This window comes from Candida theae (assembly GCF_024610275.1).
Source record: "Candida theae strain CBS 12239 chromosome Unknown scaffold24, whole genome shotgun sequence".
Taxonomy (NCBI): domain Eukaryota; kingdom Fungi; phylum Ascomycota; class Pichiomycetes; order Serinales; family Debaryomycetaceae; genus Lodderomyces; species Lodderomyces theae.
This window is the reverse complement of record NW_026261457.1, coordinates 111,527-129,239: the sequence shown is the minus strand read 5'-3', so window position 1 is coordinate 129,239 and position 17,713 is coordinate 111,527. Positions and strand designations below refer to the sequence as shown.

At 40.1% G+C, this 17,713-nt stretch overlaps 6 protein-coding genes across 6 annotated transcripts; 4 read left to right on the top strand and 2 right to left on the bottom strand. All coding sequences in view use genetic code 12, as the record gives it.

Moving 5' to 3' along the window:
- Positions 1 to 128: 128 nt before the first annotated feature.
- KGF57_003989 (ubiquitin-specific protease) lies at positions 129 to 1,763 on the top strand (the record flags this gene model as incomplete). Its single annotated transcript, XM_051753463.1, has 1 exon — positions 129 to 1,763. The coding sequence occupies one exon, from the start codon at positions 129 to 131 to the stop codon at positions 1,761 to 1,763; it is 1,635 nt and encodes a 544-aa protein (XP_051607564.1).
- Positions 1,764 to 2,725: 962 nt separating this feature from the next.
- Positions 2,726 to 3,886, top strand: KGF57_003988 (uncharacterized protein; the record flags this gene model as incomplete). The annotated part of the gene is made up of 1 exon (XM_051753462.1): positions 2,726 to 3,886. The coding sequence occupies one exon, from the start codon at positions 2,726 to 2,728 to the stop codon at positions 3,884 to 3,886; it is 1,161 nt and encodes a 386-aa protein (XP_051607563.1).
- Positions 3,887 to 5,139: 1,253 nt separating this feature from the next.
- Positions 5,140 to 9,267, top strand: KGF57_003987 (ubiquitin-specific protease; the record flags this gene model as incomplete). Its single annotated transcript, XM_051753460.1, has 1 exon — positions 5,140 to 9,267. One exon carries the CDS (start codon positions 5,140 to 5,142, stop codon positions 9,265 to 9,267), a length of 4,128 nt encoding a protein of 1,375 aa, XP_051607562.1.
- Positions 9,268 to 9,424: 157 nt separating this feature from the next.
- Positions 9,425 to 10,318, bottom strand: KGF57_003986 (putative pantetheine-phosphate adenylyltransferase; the record flags this gene model as incomplete). Its single annotated transcript, XM_051753459.1, has 1 exon — positions 9,425 to 10,318. One exon carries the CDS (start codon positions 10,316 to 10,318, stop codon positions 9,425 to 9,427), a length of 894 nt encoding a protein of 297 aa, XP_051607561.1.
- Positions 10,319 to 10,439: 121 nt separating this feature from the next.
- Positions 10,440 to 13,130, bottom strand: KGF57_003985 (uncharacterized protein; the record flags this gene model as incomplete). The annotated part of the gene is made up of 1 exon (XM_051753458.1): positions 10,440 to 13,130. The coding sequence occupies one exon, from the start codon at positions 13,128 to 13,130 to the stop codon at positions 10,440 to 10,442; it is 2,691 nt and encodes an 896-aa protein (XP_051607560.1).
- Positions 13,131 to 13,289: 159 nt separating this feature from the next.
- CWC22 (U2-type spliceosomal complex subunit) lies at positions 13,290 to 15,314 on the top strand (the record flags this gene model as incomplete). Its single annotated transcript, XM_051753457.1, has 1 exon — positions 13,290 to 15,314. The coding sequence occupies one exon, from the start codon at positions 13,290 to 13,292 to the stop codon at positions 15,312 to 15,314; it is 2,025 nt and encodes a 674-aa protein (XP_051607559.1).
- Positions 15,315 to 17,713: the final 2,399 nt, after the last annotated feature.

The following is a 17,713-nucleotide window of genomic DNA, read 5'->3' as shown; positions in this document are numbered from 1 at the left end:
ATCCCATCTCCTAATATTCGAAAACTACCAACCATAATCCGCCATCCTGCATTGTTTCTGCTCTTTTGTGGCTTTCCGTTTATGCGATTCTTGTTAGTTCAATCTTTTGCATTTTATAATTACCAATAATGTCATCACGAAATACGACGCCGAAACCCGTAAGCACTGAACATCCTCCTGGACAGTTATTAAAAAAGGAACTACATAATGGCTCACTTGAGCTCTCGAATGGCATCAAGAAAGATGTTTTTCAATCGCAACGACTTCCCCATTTCCAACCAGATAGCTTCAAGTCTATCAAATCATGCATACATTTGGATCAAGTCTTGGATTCACGCGCCAAGGACACAGTATTCGACACATATCGACAGGCGGTCATGATATCACAGCCAATTGGCAATGGAGTGGTGTACAGGTCGAAGAAGGATGGCAAGGTGATAGACCAAGACGAGATCCGTGCTCGACAATTATCGAGTTTGAGATGTTCCGAATGTGAGGTATCTGATTTCCAACAAGTCATGATATGTTTACAATGTCCTCATGTTGGGTGCAAAGAACACTCGCAATTGCATTATAAAGGCACGCAGCATATGTTTGCCATTGACCTGAATTTGGGCTTGTTGTATTGTTTCAAATGCAACGAGTACATCAACCACCCCAAGCTAGAAAAGTTGAGGTTGGAAGCAGCAGGGTTTGCTGATGATGACATCGACAACCAGGAGCAGATCACTGCAAACTACCACAATCCCAACAGACTTGCAGTCCAGGGACTCAAAGGATTCATAAACTTGGGCGCTACGTGTTTTATGAGTTCAATCTTGCAATCCCTCGTGCACAATCCAATCATCAAAAGCCAATTTTTCAACAATGACTTGCATTATTTCAATTGTACATATCTACACGATCAGGAAGTGAATGAAGCTATTGGAGACCAAAATGCATGCATCACATGCAGTGTTGATTTGATTTTCAAAGAGCTATTTACACTGAAGACTAGTGAAGGGTTTGGGATTACAAATTTGTTAACTACTGCGTGGTACAAGCAGAAATCCTTGGCGGGGTTTCAAGAACAAGATGCCCACGAGTTTTGGCAATTTCTCTTAAATGAATTTCATCAAGACCACATGAGGATACAAACGCAGATGGATGGCGCGGCCAAGGAAGAAGCGTGCTCATGTATTACTCACTCCACATTTTCATTCCAATTGCAAAGTTGCGTCAAGTGCAAGTCATGCGATGCAATAACCGAAACAGTTGACCCAATGATTGACTTGTCATTGGAGATTAATCACCTAAAGAAGCAAAAAAACGTCGACTTGTACGATTGTTTGGATTTATTTACCCTGGAGGAGAAGCTAGATGCTGCCATATCTTGCAAACATTGCTCCACCAGGTCACAAGCTACAAAAACTTTAAAATTGAAAAGTATACCTCCCGTGCTATCTATTCAATTAAAAAGATTTGACCACAACATCTTGAATGACACGTCATCAAAGATTGAAACTCCAGTCAAGGTTCCACTTTATGTGAATATTGCGCCATACTGCGTGGACCATGGCCAGGCAAATAATGATATAGTGTATGAACTATTTTCGGCCATTTGTCACATTGGTTCCGTCAACACGGGCCATTATGTTGTGTTTACGAAAAATGCACAGGGTCAGTGGCTCAAATTCGATGATAGCGTTATCTCCGGTGTTGATCAGGAAGATGTGGTCAACTCCAATGCATATTTATTATATTATATAATCCATAGTATATAAGATAATAAAACCCTCGAAATGAAAATGTTGCGAGTCAAAGAGAGATTCCAACTGTTCCTGTCCTTGTTTCTGTCCCGAAATTTCTTGCACACACAAACGCACGCGGGAGTGATTATTGCACTTTCTGCAGGTGTTTACTCATGAACGTGGGGTTTTCGTAATGACCTTACACAAAGTATTCTGTCTTGATTTTAGGGAACTGCAAGACTTGCAAATGAACAAGGAAGGCAAATCCGTTGGTATTGCCCTCACAAGATACACTAACAAACGATATGACAAACAACAAGGCTTCAGAGGTGGCAGTGGGGGGTCTCGACTCTGTTGCAACCATCCCTTTCAGCTATTAGTAATTACATCACTTTTGCTCCATTGTCAGTGACAATTTGAGTAAAAATTGAATTGTGTAAAAACGTGTGCGCGGAATTGACAATTCTGAACGGTTTTATTGTTTCTTACTGCGAGAGATTATAATTTTTCCGTATTGAGGTTTGGTTGCTTGGATTATGTAATTGCAATTGCTACTGAACCTCCATGGGTAAGGTACATTGTTTTATCAACAAGACCCTGCATTGTTTCGATCTCGGTGCACAAACCGCTGCTTTTGAAGAAACACACATAAACACAGATTTCCTCATCCCTTTCGGCTTGCTTAAATTTCAAGATGCGTTTGTTTGCAGAAGCTTTCCTCCTTGCCACTGACAAACTAGGAAGTATATCGTGATTTAAATCGAGGTCAGATTTCGAATTGTTTCCTACGGAGTTAACGAAATATCAAAGCAAAGCAAGTTGAAGACAATAAAAAGCCCCCATCAGACATGATGTCACATTAACAATGGCAACAACTACTGCCATTCCAATGGAGTCTTTATATAAAGACATCCCACATCGTCGTCCACCTTTCAAGCTGGTGTCAATTTTTTGGTTTTTTTTTTTTGTCTCTATTTTCTTCCGGCTATAGCTGAATGTACTTTTTGTTGATATTTGCGGTTGTAAATACAGCCCTTTGTTTTCCTTTACAAATTCGCGCTACTTCGTTCAACGCGGAAGACGCGTACAAGTCAGTGCTAAATTCAACATGGAGTTTGTTCTGGGACGAGGATCACCTGGCCTTCAACTTTAATGACCCAACTTGCTCCTCTAACTATACTGCACCTGCAGTTTGGGATATTGCCGTTGTGGCAAAGGCATTTATTGATTCCGGGGACATTGCTAAATCGGAAAAGATATTGGCGGAATTGTACAGTTATCAAAGCTCGAGTGGTTGGTTTACTGCCACTCAGAATCAGCCGGAATCTTACACAGACGACAATGCGCAGATTGTATGGGCCTTGTTGGCTGCCTACGACTTGACCAAGGATGATGAACATTTGAAGAATGCTGAGCGTTTGGTGAAGTTGATACAGGGACAATGGTCCAAAATTGGGGGTATTATATGGCAGACTGGCAGCACCTATGTAGCGTCGATTTCAACCACCGAGGCTGCGTTGTCAGCTGTGCGCTTGTACAAGTACAATCACGATGCATCATTGCTTGACTTTGCAGAGCAATGCCTCAATTGGATGGAAGCGAATCTCAAAGATCCTCTGGATGGGTATTACTACGATGGTATAAATAGCGACACTGGTGATGTTGACCGAGGAAAATTGTCGTATACCGTGGGTACAGCCATTTCATCATACGCATACTTGTATTCGTTTACAAAGAATGAAACGTTTTTGAATCTTGCCGATCAAAAAGCTACAGCAGTTTTTGCAACAAACACGTCGAATGCGCTCATGAATGCTGGCGGTGGCTGGAACAATGGACTCAAGTATCTCCACTTGTTGTTTGTTGGAATTGCTGACTTGATTGTCATTGGCGGCAAGTCACAGTACACTGATCAACTCAATAACCAGGGCAACATGGTGTATGAATATGATCGATTGAGTCCTGGTGTTTATGTTGATTTTGAAACAGTTGAATCGCTAGCCGATCATTATACCCAACTCACTGGTTTACCAAGTGGGTATACTTATAGCGCCAACAATTATTGCAACAATACAGTGTCAGACCCTAAGAGGTCTGTTTTGGACCAAGGATCGGCAGCGCAAGTATTTTATCAATTAAATCGCGTCAGCTCGTAGTAGACAGAGAGGGGGAAGGGGGAGATACCCATTTATCACAATAGTTACATATATGAGTTAGTGCAGTTTAAACAATTTCAAATATGCTCGGGGAAGGAATAAGGGAAGAACAACTTTTGTAGTTTGCACTTTTTAGAGTAGTGGCGCATGCCTTGTATGATAGACTTTAGTGATTAGAGTATCAGCAGTAGCAAAAAGTTACCACAATACTGTTCCGGGGCCATTTGATTATTTACATATAGGTCGTTTTGTCACTCACTTCTCATGTCCTATGGTGTCCACCGGTCCTGCAAAGGTGGGTGGTTGCACGAGTGCAACTATCGGCTTTGTGTCACGGCAAAAGTCGTGGAAACTTGGCCTCTTTTCCAAACCTCTACCCTATACTGTGGCCAATGCTCTGGCCAATGCTGTGGCCAATGCTCACTCACTGGGGTCTCTATGCATTTTCGTGTTAGCACCGTCTAATCTGGATAGGCAACTAGAGTCAAATGTGTTTTCAATAGTGCTATATAACATACGTATGCTTTACATTGTCAATCAATCACCGTCTTTCAAGTTTGAAAGCAATGATAGAAGGGGGTAGTGTACATTTGCCAAAAAATAGAGAAGGAAGTGAACAGGACGGAAGCGTGGGGGGGGAGGTGTCAAAACCAGCACGAAGAGCGTAACATTATGAACACAGATACAAACGTCTCTATTTAATGTAAAGGAGCTTTAGCCGTTCCAGTGATTTCTATGCATATATGTAGAAATGCAGTACACACATACAAATACCATTTGATACTCTTAACATGTACCAACAGCATATAGGGTACAGTGTGGATCATTTATTTTTTTTTTTTTTTTTACTTTTGTAAACAGACTTCTTTTTCCTCTTCTTTCTACATACAAAACATAACATTCAATCAGCTTATATACAACCACAGTATTGCTTTCAAAACCACTCTTGCAAAAATAGGAACTCAAAATCAGTTCATTGACGAGCTATACTTTTGATAGCAGTATACAACACAGGCAAATTCAGAATTGTTTTATTTTTTGTTTTATTTTTTGTTTGCCAGGGGTTAGCATTGGCTTTGACGTCATCCAACGGCAAAAACCCAATCCAATTCAAAGAACTTCAAATCCAGTGAAAGGAAGCAAACTAAACGGAAGAATCATTTCCTCGCATTAGTGCAAGAGAAGGTATACACCTTGCTGTTTCATATTTGTCAACAAGAGACCATTGTTACTTCCATTATAAATTACCCACAATGGTTCTGAGTCAAGACACAAATACCAAAAAAAGAGCATTTAACGAAGACAAGGGAGCGGGAACTGCAGACGACTCAATTGACAGCTTTGGCTTTGATGTTTCGGTAGAACAAACGCAGCCCAACACTGTGTCTCGAAAACCGGGAGTAGTCGACGAAGACTTAAATGATCTCGAAATGGAGTCCAGTCCAGAAATTGCTGACATAGATGCGGAAGTGGAAGACAACGACGACGACGATGGAGAAGAAGAAGAAGAAGAAGAAGAAGAAGAGATCACCGAGCAAGACGCCATTGGAGAATTAAGTGATGACGTTCAAATAGTGGATGACAATGGAAATATTATTGACGTGGTGGGCAATACTGACTCGGATTATGCAAATCAAAATCAGACAAACAATTTAGCGTCTACAGCCGACTCCGCACATGGCAAACAACGTAATGGACGACAAAAGACGTACCCCGTGGCAACTGATTTTGATGCACTTGCAAGCACTTTGATGAAGCCCATTGAGGATTACCCTGTTGAAGACTCGGCACATTACGTTTGGGAGATAAAAGACTGGGCCCTGCTTCTGAAACAGGACAAGGTTCGATCCCCAACTTTCAAGTGTGGTAAATTCGAGTGGAACATTTTACTTTTCCCTAGGGGCAATGGTCAACAAACTTTCATCTCAATTTACATAGAGCCACACCCACCTAAAGACGAGGCTACTGGTAAGCCCTTGGACGAAAACTGGTATGTTTGTGCACAATTTGGACTTGATTTGTGGAACCCCGACCACCCAGATGCTCATTTTCCAAATCAAAGCTCACATAGATTTAGTAAAAATGACACAGACTGGGGGTTTTCTTCATTGATTGAATTGGAAACTTTAAAGTCAATAGGAAACATCAGAGTACAGCCATCGGATTTCCCCATTTTGGAGAAGAATCAGTTAAACATCACTGCCTTTGTCAGAGTAATTGATGATTCCTCCACTGGAACGTTGTGGAACTCGTTGACTAATTACGACTCGAAAACTAATGCTGGTTATGTTGGTTTGACCAACCAGGGAGCTACTTGTTATCTAAACTCTCTTATACAGAGTTATTTCACAACAAAGGTGTTTAGGAAATTGGTCTATCAGATACCCACGAATTTGAAAAAGAATGCTGCAGTTGCGTATGCTTTACAGCGTATTTTCTACCAGTTGTCAAAATCAAACGATCCTGTAACCACACTGGACTTGACCAAATCTTTTGGCTGGGACTCGTCGGATGCATTTACACAGCATGATGTGCAAGAATTGAATCGTATTTTGATGGACAAGTTGGAAACGGCAATGAAGGGCACGGAGATAGAGAATGGATTGAACGATATTTTCGTTGGAAAAATGAAGTCTTACATCAAGTGTGTCAATGTTCCTTATGAATCATCTAGAGTTGAGGACTTTTGGGATATCCAATTGAATGTTAAAGGTTGCCAAAATTTAGAACAGTCTTTCAAGAACTACATTGAGATAGAAATGTTGGATGGTGAAAACAAATACCAGGCTGGTGATGAGTATGGGTATCAAGATGCCAAGAAGGGGGTTGTTTTTGAATCCTTCCCACAAGTTTTGCACTTGCAATTGAAAAGATTTGAGTATGACTTTATGGTTGATGACTTGGTCAAAATCGACGACTTTTACGAATTTCCGGATAAAATTGATTTGAAACCATATTTGGACGAAGATTTACCTGCAGATGTCCGTAACCAAAATTGGAATTACAAGTTGCATGGTGTGTTGGTTCACCAGGGAACAATCTCCAATGGTCACTATTATGCCATGATCAAGCCCAATGCTGATGACAATGTGTGGTTGAGATTCGATGACGACAAAGTGTGGAAAGTGTCGAAGACACAGGTCTTTAAGGAGAATTTTGGAGCTCCCGAGTTAACTAGAGAGCAATTGGCAACCATGTCTAGATTGGAGCAGCAAGAGTATTTGATTAGAAGGGTTACGTCTGCTTACATGTTGGTGTACTATCGTGAATCCGAATTGGAAACAATTTTGCCCTCCGATGAAGAAGCAATAAATGCAGTCATATCGCCAGATATTGCCAAGCAGATTCAAAATGAATGGGAGGAGAGGTTAGAATTGGAAAAAGAAAGACAAGAAGCGTTGTATTACATAACCGCCGAAGTTATCACCATCAGCACAATTCAGAGCCATACAGGATTCGATTTGGCGTTGGATGAAAAATCTGAGATCTACTATGACGAAAGTCTTGCTGGGACTGAGTCAGATACTAAACCGTTCAAAATTCGTAAAGATAGCTCATTTTCCGACCTTGTTGATCAAATCGGTGAGCTGTTGGGCTACCAGGATACAAGCTTGTTCAGACTTGGTATTGTGTGTCATAGAAACAATCATACTAATAGATTAGACGAATTTGTCGATGACAAGGCCAATGATTTAACAGTTATCAGCTTTTACAACAAATTTTTCAACAGGAAGCACGATCATATGGTGTTTTACGTGGAGGAACTCAACAAAGATATCAATAATTTGATCAAGTTGGTTGATGTTGAAAAGAGGATAGATCCTGCTGACTTTAAATTTGATGAAACTTTTGCAAAGATCAACTCAGTGGGTCATGAGGTTACAGAGGACATGAAGTTTCCCGACAAACACTCAAATGACATTACCATTTTTGTCAAATACTTTGATCCTGTTTCCCAGGAAGTGAGGTCTTTGTCACATATCACTGTTACCACTAGCGACCCGGTCAAATCGATTATTGAGCCGGTCAAAGCTTTATTAGGATTCAAAGAGGATATCAATCTTGAATTGTACGAGGAATTGACTCCGCACAAGTGCGACAAGCTTGAAGTCGACAGAGTTTTTGAACAATTGGAGTTGAGTACTGGTGATGTTATTGTGGCGCAGGTGTCGAATGCCAGTGAATTGGCTGGAGAGAAACGATTCAAGAATGTGAAGGATTATTACAGGTTTTATGCAAGTCGTGTGCACGTCAGAGTGAAGCCGTTCAATGCCAACGAATCGGATGAGGACTCCGACTACGTCGACGAGGAAGGAGAAGAAGAGAGCGAAAACGCAGAGCTCAACTCCAACAAAGAGCGGAAAGATTTGAATGGCCAATACAATGATGAAACGACGATAAAGGAAATTGAAGAGGTGAAAAAGTTGAGCAGAAGTTTTGACTTGTGGATTTCTACAACTTATAGCTACCAAGATTTAGCCGAGGCTATTGCAGCAGTTATCAAATGTGACCCTGAGTACTTGAGACTTTTTGTCATTGGAAACCAAGGCACACGCTATCCGTTAAAGACTAGCCATTTTTTGCATCAAATTTTCCCCAGAAACGTTTCCGTGAATCAACTCTATGATATCGAGTACGAGGTTTTGAACATCAAAACGAAGGAGTACGAGAATTTGAAACTGTTCAAAGTGTTTTGGCTTAGTAATTTGTTACAGTACCAAGAATTTGAATTGTTGGTGCCAAAGCGAGGAACATTGCAAGATTTGGTCAATAAGTTGTTGCACAAGGTTGAAGTTTCCGAAAAGGACTTGAAACATCTTTTGTGCTGGTCTGGATCAAATCACAAATTCACGGAAATTCTCAGATTGGATACCCCAGTACTGCAGGTGAACCAAGAAGAGGAGATTTATTGTGGTTTGTTTCCGGCTGAAGTTGAAGCATTGTGTGCTCACGATATTATCAAGAGGAGTACTGGCGGATCCGTTGACCCAGAAGATATTGAAGATGAGGTGCTCAGGGATGAGTTTATCAAAGTTCGTGAAAATGCAAAGAATATCAACATAATCCCTGCATTTCACTTCCATAAACAGAGCACAAACCACCACGGTATACCATTTTTTGTCATTCTTTTCCCCAATGAGTTGTGGAGCGATACAAAGGAGAGATTAAGGAGGAAATTGGGGTTGGGCAAGCAGGCTTTTGATAAGATCAAGTTTGCCTTGGCAGATGCCAATGACAAGGGACTGTATATTGACGAAACTGATCCTCAGTTAGTATTATTTGATAAAGTTGGCACGTTGAGGTTCAATTTGGCTCTTGATCACATTGATCGTAGCCCAAAGCGTCAAAACCTATACGAGAAAGGCATTTCAATAAGGTGATAGAGAGAGAGAGAGAGAGAAAGAGAGGTATACACTCATCCGTGCAATCATTCGTTGTTGTTTCCATTTTTTTTTATTTTTTTGGTCTTGATATTTTTTTTTTTAAAAAATTCTAAAGGTACAATCTATACTTTGATATCTCTCTACATGCAAAACACTAGCTCTGACTACGCTGTTTCCTTCTTTCCAATTCTCGTTCTCGAATATCTGTCGAGCTGATTTTACCTTTCCATTTATTCTCTGCATTTGAATCCGAATCTCCAATCACTTTGATCGCCGTCAAGTCCAACTCTTTAAACCCGTGCTCGCGTCTATACTTGTTGACAAACTCACCACCTGAAAGAGTCTCATGACTTATGACTAGTCCATCTATAGCATCAATGTAGCCAGTAGGACCACAAACATCATTAATTTGATAAATTTCATAATGCACAATTTCATCCATTATTAAATCAAGGAACTGAACAACTGAGTTTTGCCGTTTACCGAATGGTTCGAGAACGTCACTGAATTTCTTGTTTTGCAACAACTCCGGACCGGTGATTCCAATAATCAATCTTTTCGAAGTGAGGAAATATGCCATTGAGAGAAGAATCTTGTGACCATCGTGTAAATGGTCGAAAGTTCCCCCCACTGCAGTGGTGTGAAATTGTTTCCTGACCTTGTTGCACTTAGAAGGATAGCCCGACTGTGCGAGTTTGGTGTCAAGTGATGTATGAGCAAGGGGTACATTTTGAAATATATCCAGTTCTTGCTCAGCAATAAAGGCATGGTTCCACTTTAATGACAATTTGAGCAATTTCTTGTGTGAAATGTTGAATATAATATTTATCGAGAATGTATAATCAAATAATGGCAACCCATCAATCGAAGTCCTGACGTGGTTATAGTAGTGGTAAAGTATCTCGTTCAAATGGGTGACATTGGTGATTTCAGTTTTGATGACAATGTCCAATCTGTCAACTCCATTGACTATTGACAAGACTTTTTCAATGAGAGGGGTGTAATCTTTTGCAATGGGATCGTCTATGAATATTACAGGATTTGACATTGTCTGTATGTCGTCTCGTGGGCGTAGGTTCTATGTACAGAGTGGGATCGGGGATTGTGACCCAATATATATATATACATGTATATATTTTTTTTTGTTGTGCCACAAGTGGTAGCGATGCTCAGTGCTGAGACTCGTGGTGGGCTTCTTTCACCGCATCTGTTTTGTCCAGTTCGACAGGGTCAGAAGCCTCAGTACCACAAGTGTCTCGAGAATCCAATTCACCAATACCATGTGTCACTGTGTTGCTCTCATCAAGATCGATCAACTGGTAAATATCTTTGAGAAACGCTTCATACTGCTCCTTGTTCAATTCGGTTACTTTCAAGTTTAGCAATCTCTTAAAAGCTATCCGCAATTTCTTGTCACCGCCGTCTAGGTTTTCGATACCATTTATTATCTTGAGTGATTCCTTCACTGCAGTCTCTATAGAGACACAATACGTCTTTGGATCAGTTTTGCTCACCATAAACCTGGGTTTGTAATAGCGAATGCTTGCCCTAATCAAAAGCTTGTAGAAATGTAGCCTATGCCTATCGTTGTCAACTCCCACCCAATTTGCAGAAAGTAACGTCTTGTTGACTTTATCCATAAACTGATAGAACGCATTCGATGCAACAATGAGTTGTGACTTGTTCATATAAGCGGCATGAACTTGACCAAATACATTCAAGTTGTTGAGAAACTCTCGCAATTGAGATTGGGTTATATGTGGCTTGGTACTGTACTGTTTCTTTTTAATTGAATCATTATAATAATGCAAGTCCTTGACCAAAGTGGAGCAGATATGGTCGATATGATTTTGGCTTATTTCTATACTCCCAACGCGGTACTTGGAGTATGTCAATGCTGCAAACATCTCCAATACCAAGTTTGACCTCGTTGAACCATTCACTCTTCCATGCTCGGCAACTTTATAAATAAAGGAGTTAAACATGACATCATCTATAATGGACGGCACTCTAGCATCTTGGTGTTTGCGAATCTGAGCCTTGTTTAAGAAATCGTCCAAAACATTGTACTTTTTCAAATCAGCAGTGTACAATCTAACGCCGCCCCATTGAATCATGGAGAACCAAAATGCTTGTACAAACTGTTTGAATTTACCCATATTTATAAGACTGTCAAAAACCTGGTTCAAAATGTATGCATTGACTGAATATTGACGCTGTTCTGCTCTTTCCAACTCGTCTTTTGATTTTTTAGCTTTGGTGGATGGGTTTTCAAAAATTGACCAATCACGCTTAAAATCAATCAATGGTTCTGAAAAAGACTTGAACTTGTCGAGGTAGGGGATATAGACCTGCGGGTTTATGGGGATGGTGCCAAGTTCCTTGACAACGTTTGTTGGAATTAGCTCATCAATTTTTGAAACATAGCTCAATTGTGTATTTTTTGCACCATTGACAGCCGATTTTATCCTCAAATCGGTATACTCTTTGACCTTGGACGAAGCAGTTATTGGCTCATTCACCTTGCCACCATCATCTTGCTCCAAAAAACTCAATATGGCCTCGACTTCAGATGACACACTACGAAGAATCTCCAATGTCTTTTCATTATACAAATAGTGCGATCCACTTTTCAAATCAAGCCCAGTGCCCGAATCACGACTGCAAAAACTGCTTACGTAAGTGGTAATAAGTGGGAAATCAATCTCAAGTCGATTTTTCCTCCACTTTGCAATGTTTTTCTTGTCCTGTTCGGGGCTTGATGTGGGGGCAGGCGGAGCTGCCACTGTCTTCACTTTTTCGAAAATGATATCCGCAGCCTTGATATGACCAGCCTCCAAATCCAAAAGCTTGACTATACGCTCATGAGAAGAAAGTTTTGTATTTGTTAAAATTTTGTGTTTTTCATGATCAGAGTATTTGCGGAGCCCTTGTAGAAGGATCGTGAATGTTTGAGCATCAGGGTTGATACCTTTGATGCCTAGCTCCTTATTTTCAATCAACTCATCAAAAAACAGCCATGCTTTCACTTGCCTATAGGCAAAATTCTTGACCAAAATACTCAAACATGCATTGAAAACCGACGTCGTCATTTTGTCATCGTCCTGGAAGAACTTAGTTCTTGCAGATTTAAAAGTTTCAATCATCCGATCACACATTACATCACCAACTTTGCCCCATTCACTGGTCTTGGCCACCCCGTCAAAAAACTTGAGATATGTGTATGAGTCACAAGGCACGCCAAAGTCCCTTCGTTCGTTAAAAGACTTGATCCCACGCTTTTGGTCTTTCCTGTCAAAATGCCATTCCATGATTGTGTTCATTGCCACTATTGCATTTTTGGGAGTGATTCGGCACAAGTAGTTGGCACGCTTTGCATCCTGATCAAAAGCTAGGAGATCAACAACATTTTTTGTCACAAAATACGGGTCATCCAATTGTTTTTGATTTGTTCCTAGTAGCGTCATTGCCAAACCTCGATTAACTTGTTTTTTGGTCATATCTTTGACTCTCATTACATTGTCAAATACAAGTCTTGACTGTTTGTTTCTAAATTTAAGGTCCTTCATTCGTAGTTTATCCACACTGAATGGTTTACCATCCTTGTCAATAAACGTAACTGAGTCATAAGCTCGCCTTAGGGTGTTATAAGCCCGCGAAAGAGCTTGATCATCTCTAGCTTGTTTTTGTATCCTTTCCACAGATTGCCTATTGTGCCGAAGCATTTCACCGTTATTCTCCATTATATCATCGAGCTTCTTGCGGAGGTTGATTTTTGTTCGAGCTTCCTTGGTTTCTGAGCGAGGCGCATGTAGTATCCTACCAGCATGCTTAGCTATGCTCTGTCTAATGATCTTCATGAGGGGGAAGGGAGAAAATGTGCTTTTTTTTTTAGAAGGTGGATGATATTGAGATGGGATGGGGGATGCGAAATTTTCAAATGAGAAAAAGCCGCACCAAAATAGGATGAGCATTTTCGAAGATTGTCCAAATATCATCAACACCCCAAAACCGAACTCATGAATGGTGCAAGTGCTACCACCGGTGCATCCAGCGCAACAGATGAGGAGGTACAGCGGAAGAAATGGGTGGAACTACAACACTCCATCGATAAGATTGTGAAAAACTTGACCAATTCTAACATCCAAACATCTATCTTTGAGTTATTCACACTCAACATTAAAAGAGGACGTGGACTACTAGTTCGGTCACTCATGCATCATCAACTTCGAAATCCTGGAAAATCGTCACTATACGCATCCGTAATAGATGTGATAAATTCCAAAATCGGTTCAATTGGGAAACTAATCTCGAGTCGAATTGTCCTCCAATTCAAATTGGCATACACAACTGATGACTCTGCATTGTGCAAATCTTCATTGCAATTCTTGAGTTGTTTGACTATGCATCAAGTTGTGAATGAGGTTACATTACTTCAGATTATCCAGTTACTTTTGGAATCCCCAGTGACGAATGGTGATGTTGTATTATGTACCGAGATTTTCAAAGTTGTTGGTCGATTCTTAATTTTGAAATCAAGAGTGCCAACAACGGTGATTTTGAATCGGGTTAAAGATTTGGTACAGGAGGATCAAGATGGGTTGAGCTACAAATCGCAGAACTCGTTGCGGAATTTATTGAAACTTGGTCAACTGCAATTCAAGTCGATCCCATTGATTGATAAACAGTTGGATCTAGTTGATGACGAGGATAAGCAAACTCACGTGTTGGATTTGCAAGAAGTAATAACCTCAAAGGATTATTTGAATGTGTATCACTATGACAAAGAGTTTGACAGACATGAAAAGGAATACGATGCATTACGGAAAGAAATACTACAAGATGACGACGTAGATGAAGAGGGAGGTGTCGACAACGCACCTGAGCCAGCGAAGGAAAATGCTATATCCAGACCGGCTGAAATTGTATCAGACATGACACAATCCGATCTTATCCAATATCAAAAGCAAGTTTATTTGACAGTCATGTCATCAATGTCGTCTGAGGAAGCAGTACACAAACTTCTCAAGCTTAGTCGCCAACGGTCTCAGCCACAATCAAGCACAAAATCCACTTCACAATATCAATTACAACAACAGCAACAAAGCTCACAAACTCTTTGCGACATGATCATCAAATGTTGTTCACAAGAGAAAACATACTCAAAGTATTTTGGCGTCATTGGTGAAATCCTTTGCGGGAAGAACCATCATTGGCAAAACAACTTCATAACACTATTCAAACACTATTATTCCACAATTGAGAACTTTGAAGCCAATGCATTACGAAACATTGGTAAATTCTTTGGACACTTGTTTGCTGCTGACGTTGTACCTTTAGATAAAGCATGGGATGACGTACGCATTACTCAACAAGATACTAACCCTGCAAGACGGATCTTGCTCAAGTTTATATTTCAAGAGATGGTTGAAGAGTTGGGTATTGATGAGATTAAAGCGAGATTGATTAACGATTCGTACGTGAAACGCGGGTTGAATGGAGTGTTTCCTGTTGTTGATGTTGATGAGGATGATGCTGAACATTTGCGATTCTCAATCAATTTCTTCACTGCGATTGGGTTGGGTGTGTTGACGGAAGAGATGCGTCATGTGTTGAATAATTTACCGCCGCTGGCGAGAGGCAGAGGAAGGAACCGTATCCGGGGTCTGAGCAGTCGTGGATCAAGTTATAGCTATTCGCGAAGCGGCGGCAGCAGCAGCAGCAGCGGCAGCGGTAGCAACAGCCACAGTCGCAGCGGAAGCTATTCGAGAAGCCGCAGTCAAAGTTTTTCGAGAAGTCGGTCGAATAGTTACTCACGTAGCAGATCAAGAACACCATCCAGAGAATCATTTCGCCGATCAACAAGCGCTGACGAGAGTAAGGGCAGTGGTAAGGACGTGGTTGATAACGTGAGAGGTGGAAATGGCCAAGAAAGAGGGACAAAGCGAAGACGATCCTCAAGCAGCAGTGGCAGCAGCAGCAGCGGCTCAGACAATGAGCTACAAAAACCAAAATTGAGCGATATACTAAAGAAGATGCACTAAATCGTTTTGTTGTAAGTAGATGGAGAATTTGAGCTATGTTTTTGGGTCTGTGTGAACCCTATATGCCGTTGTCCGCTTGGAGGTTCCGAGTTGTCCATGTAGATTGTGGTACTTGAAACTGTACCTCATTAGACACAAAATTGTGGATATAACTCGCTGTAAAAAGCTTGTATTGAGAAATTTTCATAGACAGAAGGGTGTACTTTTGCTGTTTGTGACTCAATTTTTTTTCATAGATGAGTTGCAACAATAGGACTTAAGTTTGAACGAATCTAGATTTTGTATAAAGACTAGCCAAAATAATTAAAGCTAGGTTTGATTTACAGGAAGTGCCAAGAGCATTTGAGAGTAGTTTCTGCTTCGTACATGTTTCCAAATGTATAAATGTGCAGTTAATAGAGTGTAAGTCAAGTCACGTCTTTCCAATCCATTTTCCCGTAAAGACTGAGAGGATAGGAGGTTATGTATTTGATGGAAGTATGTATGCCGTTTCGCTTATATGAGACAATCTTGAGTTTTGTGTGCTCATAAAAAAAGGTAATTAAACACAAAACCAAAAGACAATAGAACAAAATCTATACGATGAGAAGGAAAGATAGGGCAAATGAGATCGTGGCATTGCAAGGGTCAACCAGGTTACGTTATGCGAGGAGTGGAAAATACACTGTTTTAAATCTAATGAAGTACTCTTCCTCCCTCCTTGCCCTTCAGTTTTTAGATGCGAAGGAAAGCAAGAGCTGATGATGACAAGTTTAACGTAGCATTGGACATAATCTTCTCCTCTACCAAAGGTGCTGAATGAAACTGCCGGCGGAAAGTTAAGAATTGGTGCATCTAGCACCACCATGCGAATAATATAAAGCAGCCATTCAGCGCAGAGGGGATCTGCAATGAGTTGCCAATGAAAAAAAAAATAATTCATATATGACGGACCACTTCAACAAAGGAGAAGTTTATTTCTTTAAACTAGATTGATGTTGAGTTTGCTACTCTAGTAGTAATATTGTCATGTTCATATCATATCATATCATGCCGTAGAAGTGGTTGGTGGTTGCAAACTACAACTACTAAGTTTACAGTTTTGATATTGCTGGCTATTCCTAAAGAAGCGTATTTGGAGAAAGACCAGTAGATACACATATATATTATTTAAATACTAAGAAAAGAAAAATCTAAGTTGTATAAGACGTGTACAGGTGATCAAAAGAGAGAAAGAGAGAGAGAGAGAGAGAGACAAGAATAATACAACACAATACAACACAATACAACACAAACACCAAAAGTTCCTCCTATTGATCTTTAGCTCAACTGCATATTTATATACAGGAATTATTCTTTTCTTCTCTATTGTAAACTGCACGTGTTTTGATTTTTTCTATGTCTTTCAATTCTACTTCAAAAGGGGAAAGTTATGCGTCAATCTTTAATTTTTTTTTTTTTTTTCATTTTCATTTTCTTCCAACGTACAATATTACCTTACGACGACCGACCTGGAAAATGCAAGGGGGAGAGGGATGCATAAGGGGGGGGGGGGGACGATTTGGGGCGAGAGGAGCGGCGGAAAACAAAAGCCCCTCCTTCGGCATTCTCATTCGATACAGCCATTTCGTATTCATCTTATCCCTTTATTGATATCAACACAAGACGCGTCCATTCACTTCGACTATGCTATGAGTGGAGAGTAGGTATAGGTATGGACAGAGCATTAATCACCCGTCTGAACCGGATTCATTGTGAAAAGAGCTTGCTCTCTCTCTCTCTCTCGGATTACTCGGAATATACAACTTCACTGAAGGATTTGTTCTAGGCTCCAATCCCTTCCCCTTTAGGCTCCATTCGTTTATGTAGAAAATTTTTTTTGTTTTGTTTACGTTTGAGGTTATTTACACAAACACAAATGTATTTTATATTAACCATTTTTAGTCAAACTGTAAACAGCAACCACACATCCATACATCAATATTAAATTAACAAAAAAATACAAACATACAATAGAATAAGAAATAATCAAAAGTTTGATCACAAAAATAATACAACACAACACAACACAACACAACACAATAGTATACACACTAAACAGTAAACAACAACAACAACAACAACCACAACAGAATTTTCTCTCTCTCTCTCTCTCTCAAATACATTTCACCGCCCACCAACGAATGGACAAAATTTTTTTTTGTTTTATAAAAAAAAATAATTCCAACAATCCTATTCCCATTCCTCTTTCTTTTCACCACAACTAACCGTCTAACTTAACTTCTATCAGTCGTTCCTTACACTTTATTATATCCTTTAGAAGTTCTTAGATTCCAACAACTACTTTCATTTATCCAACTTTAGTACTACTCGCTAATTGTTCAAATTTACTACTACGCTCATTCTTTAATCAAGAACCT